Below are 26,465 nucleotides of genomic sequence, written 5' to 3'. Positions count from 1 at the left end.
AGGTAAGCTGCAACTACTGCCATATATTTGGTAAACAGTGCCAGTGCTTCAGCTCCAAGAGTCATCCAGCTCCTTAGCATTCGGGACAGGACAGGTCAGAGACACCATCGAAGTCGAAGATGCCAATATCTCTGGATCCGAGGAAGATGACTCTAAGACTTTTGGATCCTCACAAGACATCTACAACAACTGGAAAGGCCACAGAAATACCTCACAAAGAGGATTACTGGCCTCAAACAGATGCCCTACGCAGACTGTCTCAAAAAACTCCAGCTTTACTCCATCGCATATAGCCTACTCAGAGGCGATCTCTGCCAAACATACAAAGCTATGTCAAACCCAGAGCTGTTGGACAGGATCCACGTAAAAAAATCCCAAGCCCTCTGAGCTACACGCTCTAGGGACCTAAACCTTGTCTCCGCAATAAAGAGAACATGCTGGAGGGATAGATTCCTGTCCCAGAGACTTCCCATACTCTGGAACAAACTACCTATCTATATCAAACAAAGCTCCTCATTAGCACTCTTCAAGAAAAATCTTGATGATTGGACGGGATATAGGAAATTCACCCTGGGGATCACTTCTGTGGCTCTGCTTGACAGAGGCACAGGAAAATAATTTTCTTGGGTGGCAAAAGCCAGAGTACCATTTGGCTAGGCTTATATAGGACCTAAGGCCAATAGCCTAGTAGCTACTTATGAACCTATGATGGCTCAGAATCCCGTTGGGGTTGGAGCCGAAAGGACTCTCATTTGAATTTGCGTCCTGATGAACTTCATCATCATCCTATCCACATCTACCTTGGACAGGTTATTGGAAGAAAGAAGGGAGGAAGCCATGATATGGTCTGCTTAGGGTCACCTTTATGGAAGGCAGTGGTGGCTGAACTGTGTCTGGTGGAGGATGGCCTGACATGGGTTGGTACTGGTTTACTAAGGTGAGCATAACAGCAGGTGTTGTATTTGGCTATCCATTTAGACAGTAACTAGGGGGACAGCAGGAAAGACAAGCCTAGACAGCTGAAGTGTGGACCTTAATGCTGTAGTAGGAGAGTCCTAAATGAAATAACTCTGACAGGTATTGTAACAGATGGTTTATGTCTTCATGGGATGGGTTAACATTTTTAGTTTTGCACTACAAGGAAAAACATTTCTACTTAGATATGAATGATTTTCTGGTAGTAGTTTTTTAGCTTCTTTCAGTACAGGCAGCACTTCTGAAGAATAGGCTGAATTATATAGGGTCCAAAAAACAATCCTCCAAGCTGTTAGTTTGAATGTCTTCAGACAAGGATGAGTGACAGACCCCTTTAACTAAGTGAGTAAGTCTATCACTTGTGGCAGGATGAGAAATCTTCCTTCACTCAGGCCCAGAGGAGGGAGAACCAATGCTGTCTTGGCCAGAAGAGGGTTATAAGAATCATTGTCAGCTTGTATGACCTCACCTTTATCACAACTCAGGGTATTAAGAGAAAGGATGAAAGGCATAAAGGAAGAGTCCTGTCCAGTTGAGGGAGAAACTGCCTGTTATTCATATCCTTGCCTGTTGGGTTCTTGAACAAAAACTTTGAAGTTGTCTGTTGTGGTGGTTGGCAAACAGGTCTACTCTGGGGGTCCCCAGAGTGAGGTCCAGGAAGATCTCATGTTTAAACATCCATCTGCCGGGTTCCAGGATGGCCCTGCTCAATCAATCTGCTGGGGGGGGGGGGTGTTCTGGCCTGAGATGTAGAATAATATCAGAGGCAAATGCAACTGCTGTGCCAAGAGCCAAATCTTTATAGCTAGACTGCATAGGGGGCAATTGTGAACTCTCCCTTGTTTGCTGTACCTCATGACAGGTGGTGTTGACTATTCAAATTTGCAGTGTGCCTGGGGATAGATAACTTTGAAAAGCTTTCCTGGCTAGAAAGACTGCCAGCAACAACATTTGGTTTACGTGAAGTCTTCTTCGTTCCTGGGTCTTGACACCTTTCACTTCAAGTGGCCTACATGTCTCTCATGCTACCTCAGAGCTGTTTCTGGTGATGACCTTGTCTGGCTCTGGTACGGAAAACACTACACCTGGATTCAACTTTATAGAGTCTTTCCACAAAAGAAGTTCTCTTTTGAGTCAGGGTAGAAGAGGCACTTGGGTTTCCAGGGGTTAAGAGTGTTGTTCCAATAGTATTCAGGAACTGTTGAAGTTTCTTCATGTATACTTTTGCCAAGTAGATCACAGAGATGAACTCTAAGGTCCTTAGATACTCCCTTGCTGTGATGATCTGCTTTGGCAGTAGGTGCAAGAAAACTTTTCTGTTGTACTGAATCTATCAATGCACACAGAAAAAGGATTCTTGCCTGTGGTTGAAGTTGGGATTTGTACAGATTGAGAGTTAGCTCTAATTTCTGAAAGCAGTTGACTGTAGCCTGTAAAGCTGTTTGTAGTTCCAAGATAGATTTTCCCTGTTTGCGGCAATCATCCAGGTAGAGGTAAATGTGACTCTCAGTGTTCTTCAATATTCTATATCTACAGCTAGACATGTGATGGATACTCTGGCTGCAAAAGATAAGCCAAATGGTAGAACACATAACTGGTAGTGCAGACCTGCTGCCATGAACCAAAGGTATCTTCAGTGTTCCTTTCTTATAGGAAGACAGAGATAGACATCTTCCAGGTCTATGAAAACCATATATGCCTCTTAAAAAATCAATGGCAGCAGTTTCTGTTGTGCCATCATCTTGAATTCCAGAATGTTTAGGAACTTGTTCAACTTGAAGAGGTCGAAAATTAGTCTCCAAGTGCCTTCCTTTCTTAGGACTATGAAAATTCTTCAATAGAGGCCCGATACGTACTCACCAGCAAGGACTGTCTGGATGGATCCCTGCTGCAAGAGTTCTTGCAAGAAGGGGGGAAAGACCTTATTGATCCTTTGGTAGCTTTGGGATCCCTATGAAAGGAGGTTTCTCTCTGAATTGGATGAAGTAAACTTTTTCTATGATGCTTAGCATCCACAAGTCTAAGGTGATGAGCTTCCATTGGTACTGAAAGAAGGAGAGTCTTCCTTTTGAATGCAAGGGAGAAGGGGGTTGTAGAGGTGGAGGGAGGGTGGCTGTGGATAGTCACAGGTGATCCCTTTGCAGGGTAGAATCTTTGGACCCCACCAGGCCTGGGACAGTGCTTGGGTTGTCCTAATCTTTTAGAACTGGAAGGACTCTTCTTATTCTGTTTCGGTGGAAAAGGCCAAGGTTTGGAAGGGTCATTTTTATTTATTTTATTATATCTAGGGGGTTCGGAACAAATAAAATTCCTTTACAGTTTTTACATTTCCCTTTCTTATCCAGTTTCACAAAAACCTTTTCTGCAGGAGGCCCCAAAAGGAGTTTTTTATCCAATATGGTGTCCAAGAGTTCAGCCTTTACTTGGTCAGAAAGTGGCTGGGCCCTAAGCCAAGCATGCCTCCTGATGATAGAGCCAGTAGCTGCTGTTCTGCATGAAACATCTAAAACATTATAACCACACATCAGCGAATGTCTGGAAACCTGCAGCGCTGCTGTAGCTGTCTCCTATATGTCCTTTAGTAGGGAATTATCTGTAAAACCCTTTACTTTGTCAATAATTTGTTGCAAGGACTCTAAGTATTTTAACATGTGGAAGTGACAGTTAAGAGCCCTCATAGATAGGGTAGCAGAAGTATACATCTTCTTTCCACACCTGTCCAGTAGTCTACTTCCCCTGTCATTAGGTAAGGGATGTCTTGTAGCAGGTTTAGGTGTGCCCTTAATGGCTTCAGTAGACAGTACAGATAGGTCAGCTTGAGGGTTTTTGTAAAGATGTTTATAGGAGTCAAACAGTCTGTAAAAATGGCTTCCTAGGGGTGGGGAGTCTGGGTGAACAGAGATGTCCTCAAATACATCATCTAATACCACACTGAGTGGAGGAATAGCTAGTGGTCTGGCAACTGGTACACTTCAAAGCTTCCTCTAATGAGTTTGAGCTTGAGAGAATTCTTTACTCTCCCACCGAAAGCCCTTCTTCATTTTAGGGAAGAGACCGAAGAAAGAGTATCATTCAAGTCAGAGTCAGAATAGGATTGAGGAGGCAGGTGTTCAGAGTAGGATAATTCCTCCTCATCCTCAGATCCTGAAGAGTCAGACTCTTCTAGAAAAGCAGCCTCTGTAGGTCTTTTACTGGGAAAGGTAACACGGGTACATGGAAGTGCCTGGCTGGTCCCCCAGGACTTCATATAAAACATGAATTCCTGGATAATTTTAAGCAAATCCTGAGATTCAACCTGGTAATAGTAGCAGAGGACTGGGAAGTAGGCTAAATAAGACTGGCTGCTCATTTTGGTTTAGGCATCTGTTTACTATAGCTGGACTTGGTCCTCAGTTGGATGACTGTGGTGTGTCAGTCCTGCTTGAAGGTGTGCTCCTGCATTACTCTGGAAGTAGATCCTTCTCCCTCAGTCATCAACATCTGTGAATCAGAAGCTGAGGCCTGCTGAGTGACCTCGGACCCAACCGACAAAGTAGTTGGAAAGAGTTCATAGCTGTGTACTAGGCTAATGGCCCTGGAGCCTCTACAAGCCTAGCTAATAGGATTACCCTAGCATTGTGCCACCCGACCATAGTTCCCAGTACCTCTGTCGACCAGAGCCACTGGAGTGATCCCCGGGGTGAATTTTTTATTTTCCATCCACTCATCAAGATTTCTCTTGAAGAGGGTCAGTGAGGTGCTCTGACATGTATGGGAAGTCTACTCCATAGCATGGACAGTCTCTGGATTATGAACTTGTCCCTCCAGCTTGTTCTATTGATTGTGGTAATGAGGTTGAGGTCTCTGGAGTGTGTGGTGCGGAGGGATTTTGATTTCTTTAGATGTAGCATTTCTAACAGAGCTGGGTCAGACATGGCTTTGTAAGTCAAGCAGAGATCACCTCTAAGAAGGCGATATGAGACAGAATAGTTGGAGTTTTTTGAGTCTGTCCATATAGGACAAGTGTTTAAGGCCTAGGATCCTCTTTGTGAGGTACTTTTGCAGTCTCTCCAGTTGTTGCAGATGTCTAGTGAGGTACATGCCAAATGGGCACTGTACTCGATGACTGGCCTAATGAGGGAAGAGTAGAGGGAGACAATGACCTCTTTCTTCCTGGATGCAAAGCCCTTAGTAATGAGATATGCCATATAGAAGGACTTTCTGACTACAGTGGCAATGTGGTGGTCAAAAGAGAGGTTGCTGTCAACCTGTGTTCCCAGATCTCTTATAACACCTTCTGTGTTCAGTGGACTACCATTGATGTGGTAATTCATGGGAACCGCCGACACATTTTTTGGCATTGAGCTTAAGGCTATGGTTTTGACACCAGTCATTGGTCTCAGTGAGGCCTTTCTGTAGGATGTCAACATCACCTGGGGTGTTAATAATAGCTCCCAACTTGCAATTGTCTGCGAACCTTGTCAGCCAGAGCCCCTTCATGTTGGCCTGGACTTCACAGAAGGAGATACCACACATAAGAGGACCCAGGACCGATCCCTGTGGGACTCCACTCATGACTGGTCGGCAGTCTGACTTGGAGTCCGCTACTTTCACACTGTGTGTTTTATCTGTGAGCCAATTTGCAACCCACCTAGTGATATAGGGGTTGATGCCTAGTTTGGTGAGTTTATCAATAATTCCCGAGTGAGGAATGTTATCAAAGGCCTTGGCCAGATCGAGGTAGGCTATATGCTGCCTTACCTTCATCCACAGCCCTGATGACTGACTCAAAGAAGTCAACCAGGTTGAGCAGGCATGATCTCCCTTTCGCAAAGCCAAACTGCGTGGGGTCTAGAGATTGAAGATTTCCTAAATCTTTGTTAATCAGGTCCATGATGATGAGCTCCACAGCTTTACATATCAGACTTGTCAGGCTAATTGGGCGATAATTCCCAGGGTCTGTAGTCACTCCACCTTTATGGAGAGGGATGGCTGAAGCAGTGCACCATTCGGTAGGGATAAAGCCTGAGATGAGGCTGTGACTTGAACAGGGCATACAGATGTGGTGCCAGTTCGCTTTGTAGTTCATGTAGGACACAGCCAGGGATATTATCAGGTCCCATGGAAACTGTATTCTTGGCCTTGGACAATGCAGCTTTAATCTGTGCTGCAGTAATGCTGGGTGCCTGGTATTCTTCTGGTACTGTGACTGGTCCTTTACGGGGGGAGAGAGGGGTAAAGTTGGCACTGAATCTGTCAGCCAGTATGTTGGCAATATCTGTTAGCTCAATATAGGAGGTACCATTGTGGAGTAACTCACAGTAAATCTGGGCACTGCTGCGGGGATTCTTGATACAGCTATAGAAGGATTTGTGATTGTTTTTAGTGTCTGCCACAATTCTGCCTTCGTAGCTGGCTTTAGAAGATTTGATGAGGGATCTCAACTTTTTGTTGAGGCTAATAAGGAAGGTTTTCTTGTCTTGGGACTTCACCTTTTTTCTGCAACAGTTTCTTCTTTCTGTTGTAGAGTTTATTAATGGCAGGGGACCACCAGATTGGCTTCCTTATTTTGGAGGAGAGCATCTTGGTTCTGTTGGGTATGGCCAGTTCCATGCACTTATGCACATGTTCATATAGTGCATTGGTGTATGATTTGGCAGTCATGCAGGTATTTTCCATTGGCATGGGTGCCATGAAGTTAGCCACCCCTGTTTTTAGGAGTCCAAAGTCAGCTTTGGAGAAGTTTTTCAAGGTTGTTACCTTTGCAGGGGATGTGGGTGAGATGTGGATTTCTATGGTGATTAGTTTATGGTCGGATCTGCCAGGGAGGGTTTGACTATTGGTGTAGAACAACGGTCCTAGTTTTTTAATTTTTGACTGTGTTGAACATACTTAGGGAATGCTATATAAGATGCTGAGTTTTTTAAAATGTTTGTACTCCCTGAAGGCAGATGTTTGCCGAGGCACTTCAGTGTTTTTTTGAATAAAGTTACAATTTGTTTTCCACTAGTCTTTTTTGTTGTTTTATATATCAAAGTTGGTTCTTCAGTGGTTGCATACATTACTTCGTTAAATGCACTATTTTCAATACATACGACATAAATTGTTCAGTTGGTAGCAGCAAAAGCAAAAAATGTTCAATAAATTTGACTAGTGAACTTGGTGGGAGTAGAGGTTATAATCCAAATTCTGAAACGTTTTTCTGGTTATTAAGATTTTAAAAAATAATGTTTTTTGAACTCTTAACAGCTGCAATGATGTTACTCAGACCTCTATTCAACTTTGGAATTATTGTTATAAGTTCTTATCTGTTAAATATTGCTCCCCAGTTTATAGGAATCGAGTGTTATACTGCAAAATCCTGTAACTGTACTGAGCAAAATTTAGTTAGCAATAAACCATTTAGTCCGAGTTAAGTGTTAGATGATGTGACTGCATTTTCAGAAGGAATGAATGTATGTAACACTAGTTCTGATAATACTACTGCTGTTAAGTTAAACAATGAGCAGCTTTTGAGTTAAGAAAATGAGACAGAGAATTATCAGCAAGTTAAGAGCAAGAAACGCAGGAGGGCTCTTAGTGATAATGATACATCTGGTAGGGTAAACTTAACTGATCCTGGTAGTAATTTATGCACATACTCCTCTGCAGTGAAAGACAAACAAATCCTAATTGTTTCAGTCTTCTAATGTCCATCAGCTAGGGATGATGTAAAGACACTGGAAAGTGGGCTGGTCACAGGTTTCTGCATGGCAGGAAAACCCAAGAATCAGTACTGCAGCACTGACTATGAAGAACATCTGAAAGACGGTTTATAAGGGTGTGTCTTCCTGTCTGAGGCTATGTGCTGAACTGTAACTGCTTTGCTCTCAAGAGGATGTGTCTAGAGTCTCGCATTGATACAAAGATGCGTTTTCACATCTTTGTGTGTTAGGTGTGTTGGGGAAGACTACTCGTTAAGAGGTGTTATAAATATTCTCCAAAGGGTTCAAATACAACAGATTACAGTTATTTTGATTATGTGGCTGTAAACTGGGAGATATAAGGGATAGTATCAGGAAGTTATGCAGAAGCCATTTCTGATATTATGTAATCTAGATGAGTCTAATGACGTAACTAGGTCAAGTGAGTCCAACTTTCAGAAAACTGTGGGTGAAATATTTGATTTATGTAAATTCTATGGCTTTAAATAGGATTTCAGATGTATGTTTCCAGTTCCTAGATTTACCCATTCAACTTTGGGAAAACTTCAAAGGCAAGTATGATTACTTTGCTAATGATCTGCTGCATTTGAGCCATGTGGGCAATTGTGTTGTGTATCTATATTGAATTAAATTAGTTAAAACTTTTTTTAAGGTGGATGATGCACCGATTTTATCATTTAAGAATATGTTTTGCTTTTCTAGTGATATATATATATATATATATATATATATATATAGCAAAACAGATTAATGTTTAGATGATCAAGCCTATATAATTTGGTTAATTTTTATGAAAACAAAATAAATGTGTTGGATGAATGCTTAGCTATACATAGGGTCTACTTGGATTTGGTAAAGGCCTTTGATTCAGTTGCACACAGTTTTTACTGGCATATTGGTTAGGATGGACATGAAAGTCTTTCTAAAGGGATGGGTTATAAACTGGTTGGTAGGTTGGAAAAGTAGAGTTAAAATTTAGTAACAAATTTTCAAAATGTATATCCATTAAATGTGGTGTTACCCAGGGGTCGGTTTTTGGACCTCTGTTGTTTGGGCTGCTTATGACTGTCGGTCCCACATTTAAAAAATTTGCGTGAATAAATTTTCAGATGAATTAAAGGTTGGAGGTACCATAAAAACAAAGTAGATCATCAGTGCTTGCAAAGTTATTTAGATGAGTTAAATATATGGGTACAACAAAAGGGTATCACATTTAGTAACAGTAAATGTTCAGTTGTTCATTTTGGTGCTACCAATATTAATTATCCATATGTTTTTAATAAATTTCTATGTGCCTCTCAGTTAAACAAGTCAGGGATTTAGGTAGAATTGTAGATTAATCTTTTTCTTTTGATTCTCATGTGAATTCTGTTTTTAGGAAATGTTATTGAATAATAAAGAATATTGTATGACCTTTACATCTAGGGTTGTTATGGTGAAGTTATTTTCTTCCAATATTCATTCCATGAGAGAATATTGTGGTTCCTTTTACATGTTGGGAATCTCAGAGCTACATAAGCTTGAGTGTACTTAAACATTTACCAAGTATATAGCTGGGTGTGACTTTTTATCATATATTAAGCGACTTGAAAATGTATCACTTTATTCAGTAGCTTACAGGCTACTGAGAGCTGATTTAATTTTGGTGTACAATTGCTCTAAGAATAAAATGTTTTTTGCTATGTTGGGAGTTGGTTTTATTAACCATAGCTTAAGTACTAGGAATAATAACTTATTAGGTGATTAACCTAGTATTAATTCTACACCAAAGTTTTCATTTTTCTGCTTTCGGGTTTGGTAAATTATGAAATACCCTACCTACAGATATAAAGTATGCAAATAACTTACTAATGTTTAAATCTTTATTAGACACGTGGTTTAAAAACTTGTTATATGTAACTGGGTCTTAATTAAAGCTAGCTCTTAATTGCCCTTAACAGGCTCTAGGCTTGAAATGCATTTCATTGAATCATTAAATTGCTTTGGCCATCTTTATTTTCTGGAGCTCCTAAGGACATACCTCTCAATCTCTTAAGAGCAAGCAATCTGTACAAAGCCATTAGTAATGGGGACAAAAGCCCAACAATAGGGACACTTTTTAAATATTGCTCTTACAAACTTAGAAAATTGATAGAATAACAGGTTTTGCATTAGCATATATTTGAATTTTCTGAAAGGTATAAAGTCTGAAACTTAAACGTCTGTCTTTTCTGACTTCAACCCTCAAAGCTTTGCCACTGATTTTCCAGAAAATCATCATTTCATGAAAAACAGACCAAAAACATGAGGCAAAAATCTGGGCATTCTGTGAAAATCTGTAGAGTTGAGAGGTATGCAGTGGCATTTTTGTTCTGTAAAAAGACTAGCTAAAAGCCTTTCCTTATAATATGTGGCCACAAATGGAGTCCTCAAAGTATTAAATATAAAAGAAACATTCCTAAAGTAGGATCACAGAACTGACAACAGAGTTCATGGATGTTCCTGCCTGGACAATGTAACAATTTACTTATTTTGTAAGAGTGTTACAGAAATCAATGACAGGTTGAAACATTTTCAATATAAACAAAGGAAAAATGTTGTTGATGGTCGAGGAAAGAAGTTGTACAACAGACGCATATAAAAGGAGATGGTTAAGTGACACGGAATCTTTAACAGCAAAGTCTACATTTCTGTAAGTAAAAAAACAGCACATTATTTTGTAATGATGACACTACAGAAAAGGCACTGATTCATGGCAGCTGGGTGTCCTCATCTATATAAAAACTGTAAGATGTACAGTAACATGCAACACTATCCAACTACAGTTAGCACAGATGGTTAAGGTTCTGAGCTGTTAATGAACTACTTTTTGTAACAAAAATAAAGTACAGGGTTTGATTCCTTCCACTTCCATTTGCCTACTCTGGGACTTTGAGCAAGTCACTTAATTAGACAGTGCTCCTGGGTTGTCCCTAAAAAGGGATGCTTGAGTCAATTGGGTTTAAACAATTAATAAATTAATTAAAAAAAGGTAAATTAATGTGATATTAATTACTATTTTGGAGTTTACTGGGAAGCCTTGCAGATGAAAGCACTACATTTCTTGCTCATATGAAAATCTAGAAGCAGTTCTCAGCCTACTGGTTCTAAGCAACTATTTCAAGTCAATGATCTACTGTTCAGACTGCTCTATAAAACAGTCCTGTCCCTCTGAAATATTCAAACAAAAATATATGAATGTACATATATGTAAAGGAACAAAACCCGAGTTCTTTAAATCCAGTTATTCTGTGGTAGTACAACAGAACAGTATGATTTCACAATGAATAATAACTTACACTATTAAATAAGGGGGGAAAAGAAACATCACACAGTCATAATCTTAGGCAAAAACTAGTGCCTTGCAAGAAAATTACAGGAAAAAGTTACCTCTTCTGCAAGTTTTCTGTTAAAAGATGGTGATTCTTCCAGTGGTGACCAAATCTTTATATCATAATCAATGCCTGAAGAGGCAAGAACTGCAGAAAGAAAAAAAAAACGGTTATATCTGCTACTCTGAGTACACATATGAAATCATTTGTTCTAAAATAGTCTTGAGTCAAAGATCTAGTCTGCTGATGTTATCCTGCATTCCTGCATTAACTGTTTTCAAAGCAGAAACAATGCTTACTAACAGGGTTAATTTTAAGGTGATAAAAAGACTTTGTAAAGCTACAAATGTTTTGAAGGTGGGGGAGTTAAAATGTCAGGAGAGTTTTGTTGACTGACTTTGGGGTCAATATGCAAATTCCTTATTCAAAAGAAACTCATGATGAGAGTAGTCATATATTGCATGATGAAAAGTTTAAAAAATGTTCCCATTTAATGAATAAACCCAAACAGCTGGCTCATAACTTTAGCAACAGTTTTCTACCCAGTTTTCAGAGTAATAATCATACAGATACATTAGTGCACACCTATGCTTGTTAAAGACAGCATCCTTCTTCTCGGAGCCTCTCTTCCCTTTCTGTCAGTACTTCTGCTGCTCGTTCTTCACTTCTCCAATCACTGTTTTTGTCTCAGTGACAACAGATATATTTCCTCCCATGCTTTTTTACTCAGCCCCTCAACAGCATTAAATTCTTCTGTCCAAAAATATTACCTATTCCTTTTCCACTCATAGCTGCTTGATACCAACCAAACTCATAACACAAATGAAAGCCCGTATGTGGTTTTCCACAGGGGACAACATTACTTACAGCATGACAATGGTTAACTGAACTTAGATGTATTCAGGAATGGTCTTGGATGTAACATGTTTTGTGCTGGTAGGTCACTTATTCAGAGTGGGTTAATGTAAATTCTGTTCTTTTGCATAGTGCACAGTATTTCAAACGTAAAGTGCTGCTCTGGAAGTTTTGATGAAAGAAGAGAAAATGAAGAAAAACTCTTATAGGGAACACTGGAGGCTGACTTATTGGAATTCTTTCCTTTTTGGAATGTTGACTCTGAAGCAGTGGTACACGCCGTCAGAGTGAGTAACAGACAAGCTTAATCAAAAGGAAGAATTTTCTGTCTGCAAAAATGTAGATGCTGATGCAACAAAGCCAATGACTGAAAATAAAGGAAGTACAGCATCAGAATAATTCAGAGAGCAAAGGAAATTGCATGTAAAAGAAGGAAAGAGTAGAAATATGAATGAGATAAACAATCTGCCTCTGACGAGAAGAGACCAGTCAGTAGCACAGGATTACAGAGAACTAGCAATAACACGGTAAGAACTATACAGGATGATGTCTGGTCTTTGCAAGCCATTACCAGAAATGTTGGCTGAGTGAAGAAAATGGTAAATGGGACTCGGGACAGAAATAAGGTGAAAACAACTAGTGGTGCTAATTAATAAATTATTTCTGCACAGCAGCAAAGAATAACAAGGTAGCAAGTGGTACAACATTTTTAACTAGAGGAATAACTCAGCAGAAAATATGTTTAAACAGATATTAGACATCTATCAAACCAGTCATATAAGGAAATTAATATATCCCCTAAGATAAATTGATTCACAACATCAAGAAACACAACTGCTCTGTTATAATTCCACAAAGTTATTCTAAGGACCACAAAATACAATCTAACTCATGCAATGACAGGAATTAAGTTCTCTGCAATTAGACCACCAGCAAATTAAAACGTGCTTTTTACAGAGGCAAGCTCCCTCACCCCTCAACTTATTATTCTCACTCTGAAGTTGTTCCACTTGACACAACGATTGGGTCAGTTAAAAAAAGAAAAGTTTCAGTTTTATCCCAAGATACAGAAAGAATTAAACAGTAAAATTCGAGCTCGCATACATCACCAAAACATACAAACAAAACTGAGTAAACTATCCACAGAGCAAACAATAAATAACCTAGCAATTCATGATAGAGTACCTGAACGGACATCTAACAAGCAGTCCCTGTACTTTTGTCCACAATACATTCATACTTAGCTTCATTTTTACTGGAAAAAGAAAGTACAGTTGTGTACATTTATGGTAAGTTTATTCACTGTTGCAATCATCATATTTGGGTTATCCCTGCCAGGGTAGCCCTTGGCCGGCCCGAATACCAGAAACTTACTATTTCTGCATCGGTTGCTGTCGCTTGAGGACTGACATCAAGTCGTCAGTAGTATAAAGTAAGGCAGCCGACGCCATTACATTAGTTTTTCCTGCCCTAACTTGTCAGGAGCCCCCAAATAGGAGGCCAGGCTCTGGTGGAAGAACCCCACCAGTGGAAAATAAATACCAATATGTCCCTTGTAAGGAAAGGAGAACAATAAGGAAGAATGGTAATAAAAGGAGAAAGAGGAATGGAGGGAGGGAAACCAGGACTGCAACAGTGAATACACTCAAACATCTACATTTGGGTTGATTCCCAAAGCTGAAGAAATGGGTGGAGGCAGTCAAGGAAACCAGGGTGACTAGGATGCCCTGCAAGACTGCAGAGGCAAACCCTGCCCTGGATTTGGAGAAGAGAGGCAGGTGGTAAAGCTTGGTAAAAGTGTGAACAGATGTCCAGGTGGCAGCCTCCAGGATGTCCCTGGTTGGGACTCCTCTGAGGAAAGCTGCAGAGGTGGAGGCTGCTCTGGTGGACTGTGTCTTGACCCTCTTGGGGGCAAGGCTTTCCATGCAGTTTGTAGCAGAAATGGATGCAGTGTGCTATCCATTTGGAAATGGTTAGCTTGGAGATGGCTTTGCGTTTTGCTCCTGTAGCAAAGCTAACCAGCAATTGATCAGACTTTCTGAAGGATTTAGTCCTGTCTAGATAGAATCTCAGCTGCCTGTGCACACCTAGAGTGTGAAGAATCCTTTCCCTCTTGTTCTGGGGATTAGGAAAAAAGGCGGGCAAATGAATGGATTGGTTGAGAGCCACGTTGGAGACCACCTTGCGCATGAAGGATGGGTTAGTTCTGAAGGATACCCTGTCTGCATGGAAGATGGTGAAGGGTTCCACAGCCATGAGTGCTTGCAGCTCAGAGACTCTTCTAGCTGAAGTGATGGCCAGAAGGAATGCTGTCTTCCAGGAGAGAAATTTTAGCTCTGCAGAAGAAGCTGGTTTGAAAGGGGGCAAGGTGAGCTTTTCCAATACAAAGTTAAGGTCCCAAGCTGGTGTTGGTGCCCTTCTGGGTGGCCTCAAGTTGCTAGCCCCTCTTAGGAACTGTTTGACCAGAGGGTGTGAGAAAAGGGGCTGCTCAGTGTAAAAATGAGCAGAAATAGTAGAGGCATGAATTTTTATAGAAGAGAAAGAGAGTTCACTGTGTAGTAGGTCAGCTAAGTATTCAAGGAAGAGAAGGAGGGAGGGCTGTGCCATATCAGCCCCCTTAGCCTGGATCGAGGTACAGAACCTTTTCCATTTACCAACATAAGACTTTCTGGTGCTAGGGGGTCTGGCCTCATGAATAACATCCAGAACCTGTTTACTGAGGTTGGCAGATTGATTCAGGGTTAGGGAATAAGCCAAGCTGCCAAATTGGTGTCTGCAATTGGGGATGCATGAATTTCCCTTCCCTCTGGGTCAGGAGGTTTGGAATTTGAGGAAGATGCCATGGAGACAGCAGGAACATGCTGCGCAGCAAGGGGTACCAGTGCTGGCAGGGCCAGTCTGGAGCTATAAGAATGGTCCTTGTTTTTTTCCTCACTTATTTTGAACAGTACCCTTAGTTTGACAGGTAGGGGAGGAAAAGCATAGACAGATAGATTGACCCAGGGGAAGGACAGGGCATCCATTTTCCAAGCCATGCAGTGATGCTCCCTGGTGCAGAACTTGCTGAGCTGAAGGTTGGTGTGGGAGGCAAAGAGGTCAACCTTCAGGGTTCCCCATTTCTGAGTTATTAGGGTGAATGTACTTCTATTGAGTTGCCACTCATGTGGGTCCAGAAGATTTCTGCTTAACTGGTCTGCCAGAGAGTTGTGAGAGCCTGGTAGGAATTGTGCTGTCAGGGGTAGTTGCATGGTAGAGGCTATGTGCCAAAGGGTCAAGGCCAGCCTGCATAGATGGTAGGAGTGAATCCCACCCTGTTTGCTGATGTACCACATCACAGTGGTGGTGTCTATTTTGATCAGGAGAGACCCTGGAGAGAGAGAAGGGGCTTGAAAGCTATCAAGGCATGCTGCACACCCATCATCTCTTTTTGACTGATGTGCAGAGGGATTTGCTGTGGGCTCCATTGGACCTGTATGCACCTGCCATGCAGGTGTTCACCCAAAGCATAGTCTGATGTGTCTGCGGTGAGGGTCTGGGCAGCGGAGGGTCGGGAGAAAGGCAGTCCCTTGTTGAGGGAGCATGCTGTTGCCCACCAAAGAAAATCTTTTTCTCAGGCAAGGAATTATAGGTAGAAGAGTTTCCAGGTCTTGGGAGTGTTGACACCAAAGGCTCTTTGGGTATCACTGAAGTTTCCTCATATGCAGTCTGGCATATGGAATGAGTAGTATGCAAGATGCTATGAACCCCAGAGCTTGCAGGATCTTCCTTGCAGTTAGCTGGAGCCTGGTGGCTAGTTGAGTAAAGTAGGTTGTCAAGAAAATTTGTTTCTCTGGTATAAGGTATGCCATCTGGGATGCTGTGTCCAGACGTGCGCCCAGGAAGATTATCCTCTGGGCAGGCACCTACTTGGATTTCTTTTCGTTGATTGTGTGCCCTACAGAGGTTAGGAGGGTCTTTACAAAGGCCAGGTGCTTGAGCAGCTTTTCCTGGCTGTCTGCCTGAATAAGGCAGTCATCTAAGTATGGGTAAATCTGAATATTTCTTTGTCTGCAAAAGGCAATGGCCATGCCAGACATTTTGTGAAAACTCTGGGAGCAGTAGATAAGCCAAAGGGAAGCGCACAGAACTGAAAGTGTTGAGATCCTGTCCTGAAGTGGAGATATTTCCTGCATGATTCCCTGACAGGAATGTGGAGGTAGGCTTCTTTTAGATGTAGGGTGGCTAGCCAAGTGTCCTTGGAGAGCATGGGTAGCAGCTGCTGGAGGGTGAGCATTTTGAATTTTGGGATCACCAGTAAGGTGTTTAGAATGGATAGATCGAGGATGGGGTGCCAGGATCCCTCGTTTCTGGGTACCAGAAATAGTCTGAAGTAGAAACCTTGGCCTATCTGTTCTGCAGGAACGTGCTCTACTGCCCTCATAGAGAGCAGGAAAAGGATTTGCTTTTGAGCTTCTGCCCACTGATTTGGAGGTAAATCTGGGAACCCTTTGGGATTAGGAGGGTGTGGAAGGAAAATTTGTATCCCTGAGACACAATGTTCAGAATCCAGTGGTCCTTGATAATGGTGGCCCAGGTGCTTGAGTGAAAGGAGAATTTTCCTCCTAGGGGTAAGTGAAGGTGGGCAGAGGGAGGGGGGGAGGAGGAGGTGCATCATTGTGACTTCTTACCATAAGGGGGTGGCTTAGAACTCCCTGGTTTTGAAGTGGAGGTAGTCCACTGCTTAGATCTCTGCATTCCTTGTGGCTGCTGTCTGTGGGGTCTGTTTCTACAGTGCCTAGGATGGGCCAGTTTACTGGGAGCAGGAAAGGACCAGTGGAGGGACAATGCCTGCTGAACCTAGGGGGCTGGACTTGCAAGAAATCCTTAACTGTTTGCATAGATTTTGCTTTTTCTTCCATCTTTTTTAAGACCTTTTCTGCCCTAGTGCCAAATAAGTTATCTTTGTGCAAGGGTGCATTCAACAATTTAGATTTGACATGGTCTGGCAGGTGCTGTTCCTTAAGCCATACATGCTTTCTAATGATAGATCCAGTGACTGCTGCCCTGCAAGAAGCTTCTAGGGCATCAAAACCACAATGCAAGGTGTGTTTAGTTACTTGACTTGCAGAATGCATTAACTCTTGTAAGTTTTTAGATTCTGCCCAATCAGGAAAGGAAGACATTTTTTGTTTAAGGCGTTCCAAGGTATGTTGCTGAAATTTCAGCTTATGGAACTGACAATTTAGTCCCCTGATAGCAAGAGTAGCTGAGGTATCATTGCTGGAGCCTTCCTGTGTCCTGACAGAGTGCTCTTCAAACTATCTGGAGATATACAGAGCTAAGTATATTTTTCTGGCACTTCAGAGTTGTGTACTGTTAATTGTTGCTTGACTAATGTTATATCATTGCTGGCTGACTTCAGAGTTGTGCACTGTTATTTTTGCTTCACTGTATAGTTTTTCAGATCTCTGCTGAAGGTGTTTTTTCCCCTATCCATCCTTCCTATTCCTGTCTTGTTGTTTAAATTTGGAGGCTTTTGCAGTTGCCTGCCCCCACTGTAGATTTGATCTGGGACACCCCCCCCAGTCCCATCTCTTTACCTCATTCTACCTAATAGACTCCTTCTGCACTTGTTTTTAGTCATTTTTAATTTAATTGCATTTTTTTAAACTGTTTGGTCTAACATTGTTACATATTCAAGTGTGCTAGCTTGCACTGCATTTGAATTGTTTTTACTGCTGTTTTAGCTACTTTTCTGTAGAAAAAAAAATCTAAGCCTGTTTCCTACCTTTCCTGTAACTACTGTAATCCAGATTTAGATTTGCTGTATCCAGGACTGTATGTAAACTTCTGAGCCCCCAAAGCTTTTTGTGTTGGAGGGAAGCCTTCTAGCTTATCAGTGGGAGTGGTAAGCACTAGGTAACCTATTTACCACATAAGGAGTGGTTCTGACCCAGAAATTGTAGTTATTGGCCATTTGTGCAGTTTTTCCATCTCTCTCAACTTTCTGGTTTAAAAGCCCGCATTTGCACTTGTTTCCACCCTTTCCTGTAACTAGTTTAGTCCAGATACAGATTCTTTGTTTTAGCACTTCAATTTGCTTATTCGTGCTCAGCACTTGTTCAGAACTTGTTGTAAGCACTAAATAACCTACTAATTACTACAGCACTCAACCTTCCTCATTACTTAGAGGAAAACAGTTTTGGTACTTACGTTCCTCAATTGCTTAGAGAAAAACAGCTCTTGTACTCATTTTCCTCACTTATCTAAAGGAAAATAGTTTTTTATTCAGGCATGTCCAAGGGTCAGCTCCCAGTGTTCTCTCCTGTCTATCTGATGAGTCTGGGCATCTTGGGGCAATGTAGAAATTGCCTCATGTACACAGACAACCCTCTCCTCCTACCACCCAACACTACAACCTGTGAGAGATGCACTTATCTAGCTAAACTGGAGGTAAAGCTCTCTCCAACCAAGACTGAACTTGACAGTCAAGAGGAGAAGGTAAACACTTGTACCACACCACACTCATCACATAGTCTCACTAAATCAACACCACCAAAATCCACACACAGAAACACAAAAACATTCGCGGAGGCTCTCAATAATAATCTGCTCAAGCAACAGAGACCTCCAAAGCAGAAATTCAAGGAACCTCCACCCCCCAACACAACCCAAATGACACACAGCCCGCGGATTCAGTATGCCACTCAACCACAGCCAATAAGGCAAAACAACGTACCAAACACACTAGTCATAGGTGACTCTATAGTCAGGCACACTGATGTTCCACTCACCAGGCTAAACAAGGAGAAGGTTACTGTCAGCTGCCTGTCAGGTGCCAGGATCTGCCACATAACCCATGCACTCAGGTCACTCCACAACAAGTACAAATATGACTCTGTTATTGTCCATGTTGGTGTGAATGACCAGAGAAGTACCTCCCTGGACTACATGAAAAGAGACATGGAAGAGCTCTCCGATCTTGTAGCCCAGGCAGGTATGACCCTAGCCCTGAGTAGCATTCTGCCATCACCCAGAATGATACCGCAGTACAAGGACAAAATGACTGACTTCAACAACTGGCTAAGCTTCTGGTGTCATTCTAAAGGGATCCAGTATCTGTCTGCCTGGGATGACATGGTTGACAGACCACGATGCTTTGCCAGAGATGGCCTGTACCTGTCACCCCTGGGATTCTAGATACTGGCTAAAGTCCTTGCCACCCCTATAGTGCCTTTTTTAGGCAAGGTTCAAATGATAAATACACCACCGAAACAGGAACAGGCAAGCAAACACTGAGGGTGATGTTACTCAATGCTAGAAGTCTAAATCTCAAAATGCACTCACTCGAGGCACTCCTTAAAATGGAGAACATCGATATCTGTGCAGTGACTGAGGCCTGGTTCAAGGCTCCAGAGAGCAACCCTGCACTACCAGGCTATAACTCATACCGCACTTTACGGCCATGTAACCTGGACCGGAACACCAAAGGCGGAGGTGTGTCCATATTCATTAAAGATATCCACACCTCCAGGCTAGTTACTCAGCACAATGCAGCCGAGGTTATCCAAGTGCAACTAACTCTGGGCAAAACTGCAATCCAAATTGTAGCTTGCTACAGATCCCCCACCATGCCCCAGGATTCCCACTCCTCTTTTCTTGATGTACTAGAAAATATTAGGGTTCAACCAAACACCCTAATAATGGGCAATTTCGACTACCCCACCATTAACTGGGAAAACTACTCATGTACGAACTCCTTCTCTCAACGCTTTCTGGAATTCATAAACTCCAATGCCCTGGATCAACTTATCCACACCCCCACCAAGGGCAACAATATCCTAGATCTAGTCATTATCAACATGAGTGACAGGTGTTCCACACCTGAAGTCAACGCCTCATTGGCCCGATCCGACCATAAGCTAATTACCCTAGATATCCACATCCTGCCCCCACCCCCACATTAAGGAAACCATGGTAAAAAATTTCTCCAAAGCCAACTTCATGCTTCTTAAGACAGAAGTGGTGAACTTCATGACACCCCATGCAGATGGACAATACAGTTACGACTACTGAATCCTACACAATTGCACTTTATAAGCACTTACACGAGTGCATGGATCGTACTATCCCAAACAGAACCAAGACGCTATCCTCCAAAAAAGCAAGCCAATCTGGCGGTTCCCTGCCATAAACAAACTGTACAACAGAAGGAAGAAACTGTTGCAAAAGAGAGTAAAATCCTATGAGTGGAGGAGCTCCCTGGTCAGCCTCAATAAGAAGCTGCGATCCTTGATAAAATCCTCCAAAGCTAGTTACGAAAACAAAATCGCCACTGATTCTAAAGACAACCACAAAACATTCTATAGCTATGTCAAGAATCTCAATGGCAACACTCAGATCTGCTCTGAGTTACAGCACAATGGCTCTAAATATACCGACCCAACTGATATTACCAACATCCTGGCAGATAGGTTCAGTGCTAACTTTACCCCCCTCTCACCCCCAAAGAGCCCATCTCTATACTGGAAAAATGCAAAGTTCCTGTAATCACAGCTGCACAGGTAAAAAAAAACACTCTCTCTAAAGCCAAGAACACAGCATCCATGGGACCAGACAACATCCCATGCTGCATTCAACACGAACTACAGAATGAACTGGCACCCCACCTAAGTACTATTTTCAATCATACTCTCACCTCAGGCTTCCTGCCCACTGAATGGCGCACAGCGACGGTTATCCCATTCCACAAGGGGGGAGCCACCACGGACCCCGGGAACTACCACCCCATTGGCCTGATGAGCCTGGCCTGCAAGGCCATGGAAGGTATCATCATGGAACTTATAAACAAAGACATTGGTAATCTCCAAACTCTGGACCCCACCCAGTTTGGGATTGTAAAAGGCAGATCATGTCTCCTAAATGTGATAGACTTCTTTGAAGCAGTCACTAAAGCCGTAGACGAGGGTAAGGTGGTTCACACAGCCTATCTAGATCTTGCCAAGGCTTTCGACACCATCCCCCACTATGGAATCATAGATAAATTCATTAAACTAGGTATAAATCCCTATGGCACAAGATGGGTTGCCAACTGGCTCACTGACAGAACCCACATTGGAAAGTAGCAGACTCCAAATCCGACTACAGACCAGTGACAAGTGGAGTACCACAGGGTTCAGTCCTGGGTCCTCTCCTGTTTGGTTTCTACTTCTCTGATGTACAGGCTAACACAGAAGGTCTTTAGCTAACGAAGTTCGCAGACGACTGCATACTAGGAGCCATAATCAAAACTCCTAATGATGTGGATATCCTACAAAAGGGCCTCACTGAGACAGATGCCTGGTGTCAAAGTCATGGCCTCACGCTCAATGCCAAAAAGTGCATTGTCATCCCCTTTGGTAAAAACTCTGTACCCATGAACTACAACATAGGCAGTAGTATACTTTACACTGAAAGTGTGATAAGAGACCTTGGGACACAGGTGGACAGTAGTCTCTCCTTTGATAATCACATTGCCACAGTAGTCAGGAAATCCTTCCACATGGCACACCTCATCACAAAAGGTTTCTCATCCAGAAAAATGAGGTCATTGTTCCCCTCTACTCATCACTCATTAGACCCATTATAGAGTACAATGCCCTTTTGGTATGTATCTCACAAGACATCTACAACAACTGGAAATACCTCACAAAGAGAATTACTGGCCTCAAACAGATGCCCTACGCAGACTGTCTCAAAAAACTCCAGCGATATTAGTTTCGAATATCGCCTACTCAGAGGTGATTTCTGCCTAACATACAAAGCTATGTCAAACCCAGAGCTGTTGGACATGCTCCACTTAAAGAAATCCCAGTCCCTCCGAGCTACACGCTCTAGGGACCTAAACCTTGTCACCACAATAAACGGAACATGCCGGAGGGATGGATTCCTGTCCCAGAGACTTCCCATACTCTGGAATAAACTACCTATCTATATCAAACAAAGCTCCTCATTAGCACTCATCAAGAAAAATCTTGATGATTGGATGGGAAATAGGAAATTCACTCCGGGGATCATTTCTGTGGCTCTGCCCAACAGTGGCACAGGAAAATAATTTTCTTGGGTAGCAAAAGCCATGGTACCTTTTTGGCTGGGCTTGTACAGGCCCTAGGGCCAATAGCCCAGTACCTACCCATGAACCTATGAAGGTGTATACTTTTTTACCCCATCTGTCCAATGCTCGGGAATCCCTGTCTGAGGGGGTGGGATTCTTAGCAGAGGTTGCTTTAATCCCTTTTGGGCCTTGAGAAATGACCTCAGAGTCAGCTGCAGGATATTTAAAAAGATATTTGTGTGAGTCAGGGACTCTGTAGTACCTGTCTGGTTTTCTGGGAGCTAGAGGAAGGGCGTCAGGAGTCAAGCTGGATTCGAGGTAAACATCCTCCACAACATCCAGGACTGGGGGTTGGCCAAGGGTCTGTGTTGTGGAAGATCTAGGAATTCCCCAAGTCTCTTTTTAGACTGAGGGTAGTCCTGACTCTCCCATTGGAAATGCTCCCTTAAAAGTATGCAGGGTTTTCCCAAAGGAAAAATCGTCTGGGGGAGAGGCTGAAGGAATGGAATCCTTTGCATCAGAATCCTCATAAGTGGAGAGGGGTTGCATGTCTTCATATTCAGATGCATCAGATTCATCTGACTCTGTTCAGACAAAACTACAGGGAACAGATCTCTTTTCCTTTTGGAGGGGGTAGCTTGGCTTCCCCTGATCAGCATGATAAGGTCTTCCACCATTTTAAGCATTTGAGACTGGTAGCAGATGCCTGAGAGAGGGTCGTTGGTTTCTTGGGTGTGGTTCATACCCTGGGCCTAAGAAATTCAGTCGTTTTTGAAAGAACGGTAGTTGCAAAAGAAGACGGTTTGTGTCGAGATTCAGTAGTGTGAAGGACTTCCTCGGAAGCCGGTGCCTGCTCAGCGGCTCTGGACCCATCCAAGGTACAGACAACTGCAGGATCCTTAGTCAAAGAAGAGTTTTTCGGCATATTGGACTCCGAAAGGGTCTCAGTAGCAGCCTGTGAATCAACAGACATGGGCATCAGGGACTGCAAAAGCACCTCACTGAGTACCGGAGAACTGACAATTAGCTTAACGGAAGCGTTGTCGATAGGTTTGGACCTGTGCGGTCTGTCTTTGTCTTCATCTTTATGTTTTCCGGAAGATCTGCTGTCAGATGGCTTACCGAAGCCATATCGGAATTCGAAGACTGTAAGCAAAAATATCTGGCTACAATAAGGGCCCGACAACAGATAGTTCTGGTGTTGAACAAAGCACAGAAGCGACAATGGGGGACGTTGTGGTCCGGGCCTAAACAAGTGACGCAGTAAGAGTGGAAGTCTTGGTGTGGTATTTGCTTTCAACAGGCGAGACAGCTATTAACTTTTTCTGACATCGGTTAGTGCAAGAAAAAGGGATCCCCAACAGGGTGCTTAGCTTTAGAAGACTTCAGTCTGGTAGACAAATACTCAGGTAGCAGCCAACGGGCACTCGTGCAAACTGCTTCTGCTTCGAACATCACGGCAAGAAAGACTGATGTAATGGCATCAGCTGCCTTACTTTATACTACTGACGACCTGACGTCAGTCCTCAAGTGACAGCAACCGACACAGAAATACTAAGTCTCTGATATTCGGGCCGGCCGAGGGCTACCCTGGCAGGGATAACCCAAATGTGATAACTGCAACAGTGAAACACGAAGAACATCAGTGATATTAGTTTTGAAAATAAAATCAATCTGGACAATTTTTGCACAAAAACTAAGAAATGTGTAATGAAGCAAAGACATTTTAGTATGTACAACCATCATAAAAAGGCTGTTACTATATTAATTACATCTGAAGCAAGGAACATAACTGTTGCTGTCTTTAGTTAAAACAAAGGTGTACATTAACCAAACAACACCTTATTTTTGATAAGCAGGTTTCTAGATTGGGCAGCAAGGAGGTACAGTGTCAGTTAGTCACATCTGGTTCCAAATAGATGAATTCTAGAATGAGGTGCATGTTGTGTGGAGTCTGCATGCTGTCCTTGTCTTCACATGGATTTTTCCCAAGGACTCCAGTTTTCTCCCTCATTTAATAAATATGTTTGCAGATGGACTCAGTGACACTGAATTTGATAAAATGGGTGGGTGGATGGAAGTTTACAGAAAACATGATACAGGGAAAGGAAGGCATTTGTCATCTACCTACAAGTTTTTAGCTGACTAAAGATAATGTTTATTGTTCTTTTTAGTGACATGGGTGCTGGAGGGGCCACATGGGGAGGATGGGGGTGAGTGGACAATGCTGGTTCTCTCACGCTGGCGGAGACAGGCAGCCAGTGTTTGTCGCAATAAGCAGCTTATGAACTGGGTGGGCTCTATGCTGCATTAGCAGTGAGCTGCTTAGATGGGAGGATGCACATGCACAGAAAAGCTTATGTACCAGGGGCAGGCATTCTTATAGAGCTAGCAAGACTCTCACTAAGGAGTTGGGAGTTAGGGCATACACTCTTGCAGCAGTATGACACTCTACCAGTGTCCTTAAGCTCACTGGGTTACAGCCTAGCGAAGGCTGAGGGGATACAGTAGATCTGGTGACTAAGGAATTGAGCTAGTGAAGGATAATGTTATTTGCAATAAAGAAAAAAACAGGTTTTCTCTTTTACACTGATCTACCTTAAATCCTTTAAACAGGGGAGAGCTAAAATGTTACACACTGGAGGTATAACTGGAGATGCAATCAAAATTCCAAGTAGTACATGGGGAGTTTTAGTTACCCAGATGCACTACCAATTACAAACAAATGTAGAACAGTGAATTGTCTAACGACTTTAAAAGCTGCAACACACTTCATGCTAACTCACAAATGCCAGACAAAAGTGAAGTACAACCGTAAACAAGCAGTAGCTTTAATGGCTGCCAAGATATTTTGTTCTGTCAAACTTTGTTCTGTGGCAGAGATAAGTCTCTAATAGTTATTAAATCTGTTTTAAAGTCTCTGATGCCATTCTGTGCTGGTTGCCATTTGTGTGGCAGTGTAAGGCTCACATATATAACATTTTATGATCATGTCTCTGATTATAATGAAGTTATGTTTTTGAGGTCTGGATATCAACAAATTTCCTTTGAGAGCAGGGGAAAACATACCTCAAGAGGGGTAGCTTAAAAAACATGTATGGAACATAACAACTGAATTACCATTAGAAAGACCCAATCATAAATCTGTGTAGCGCATGGAACTTTTCATCTTTTCCATATATCAGCACTTACAGAAAAAAGTGCATGAATGTGAAGTGATTTATAGGTCTGAAAGCCACAAAACATTTAGTATTTCCACAGAGACAGCAAGAAAAAATCAGATGTCATTCTCATGTAAAAATGGCTTTAAAAACTTGACACTTCACTCTGTCATATTTCTGTGAGTGTGTGTGTGTGTGTGTGTGTGGGGGGGAGCAAAAATGCAAAACAGCAAATATTAAACATCACTCTTCTCCTTTAAACTTGTTTTCCGCAGGAGGGCAAGCTCCCCTGCATCTCCCTCCAATGTTAGGGGCAAGCCCCCCCCCAAGCTTACATATACCAATTCCAAGATTGCCATATCTCAGGGGAAAAATGAATATGTTGAGAAATGGACATCTTGGACTTAGTATGTGTATGTCTGTTTTTTTTTTTTGGCCATTCAGTCTCAGCATTATGGGACTTGCTAATACAGGTACTGACATTTCAAACTGTAATTGACTTCAACCACTGTGAGCACTTGCTGAGGTAGTTAAAAGATTCTTTGAGGTGTTCCTTGGCTTCCTCAGCTGTTCCTTGGCTTTAGATTTGTATAAGCCTTCAACACATTTGAAGTTGGGTTCAAAGTAGTTTGAACCATGTCCAAAATGACAAATCTTGAACGCTTTCTGGCTTCAGGTCCACAGAATTTCACTGGGAAAAAAAGAATTCCACAGGGAAAAGTGTTTTGTAAAAAAGACATTGAAGTGGTTTAGAACAGTAACAGCCATAGTCAGCTGTAACATGAAATCTGACTGTGAGCAGCTATAGCAAAGTGCAGTAATTTAAGACTATCACGGCTGGTTTTAGGCATAGGTGAACTAGGCGACCGCCTAGGGTGCCATACAGGCCGAACTCGTAAAGGGCGCATTGCATTATCTATTTATTTACTTTAATTAATATAAAGTTTGCGCTCTTCTTGGTGCTACAACCAGAGGGCGGAGGGCGAAGTGTGGAGGGTGGAGGTTGGGAGGCAAGCACCCTCCCACTTACAGCTGCAGGTTAGCCAAGAAACGTAAAAAAAATGTTTACTTTGCATTGCGAGAGTCGTCTCCTTTAAGGAGAAACTTGCGTGCATCATAACGCCAATGTCATCCAAATGCATTCTGCAGTTCTGTGCAGAATTTAACCCAGCAGTTCAAGAGAACAGTTAAGTTGGTGTCTCCGCGTGTGGCTGTTTGGCTTAAGAAGGTAAGTGTATGCGTGTCTCTATGTGTAATTTAAACTGAGAGAGAATGTGTGTGGGTATGTATGTATGTATGTATGTATGTGTATGGAATTTAAATTCGCTATTCTGTTTGTATGAGATATAAAGTGTGTGTGTGTGTGTTA

General features: G+C 42.3%; 1 protein-coding gene across 3 annotated transcripts in view; it reads right to left on the bottom strand.

Moving 5' to 3' along the window:
- Positions 1–26,465, bottom strand: part of DCAF6 (DDB1 and CUL4 associated factor 6) — a 2,031,218-nt gene that overhangs the window by 101,500 nt on the left and 1,903,253 nt on the right. For all 3 annotated transcript variants that reach the window (XM_044072358.1, XM_044072359.1, XM_044072360.1), the window contains one exon: positions 11,067–11,155. In XM_044072358.1, the coding sequence (XP_043928293.1) occupies positions 11,067–11,155 (89 nt within the window). The remainder of the gene's footprint in view (positions 1–11,066; positions 11,156–26,465) is intronic.

The sequence above is a fragment of the Protopterus annectens genome, chromosome 5.part0 (genome assembly GCF_019279795.1).
Source record: "Protopterus annectens isolate FY-2018-M chromosome 5.part0, PAN1.0, whole genome shotgun sequence".
Lineage (NCBI taxonomy): Eukaryota > Metazoa > Chordata > Ceratodontiformes > Protopteridae > Protopterus > Protopterus annectens.
This window is presented reverse-complemented; position numbering and strand designations above follow the sequence as displayed.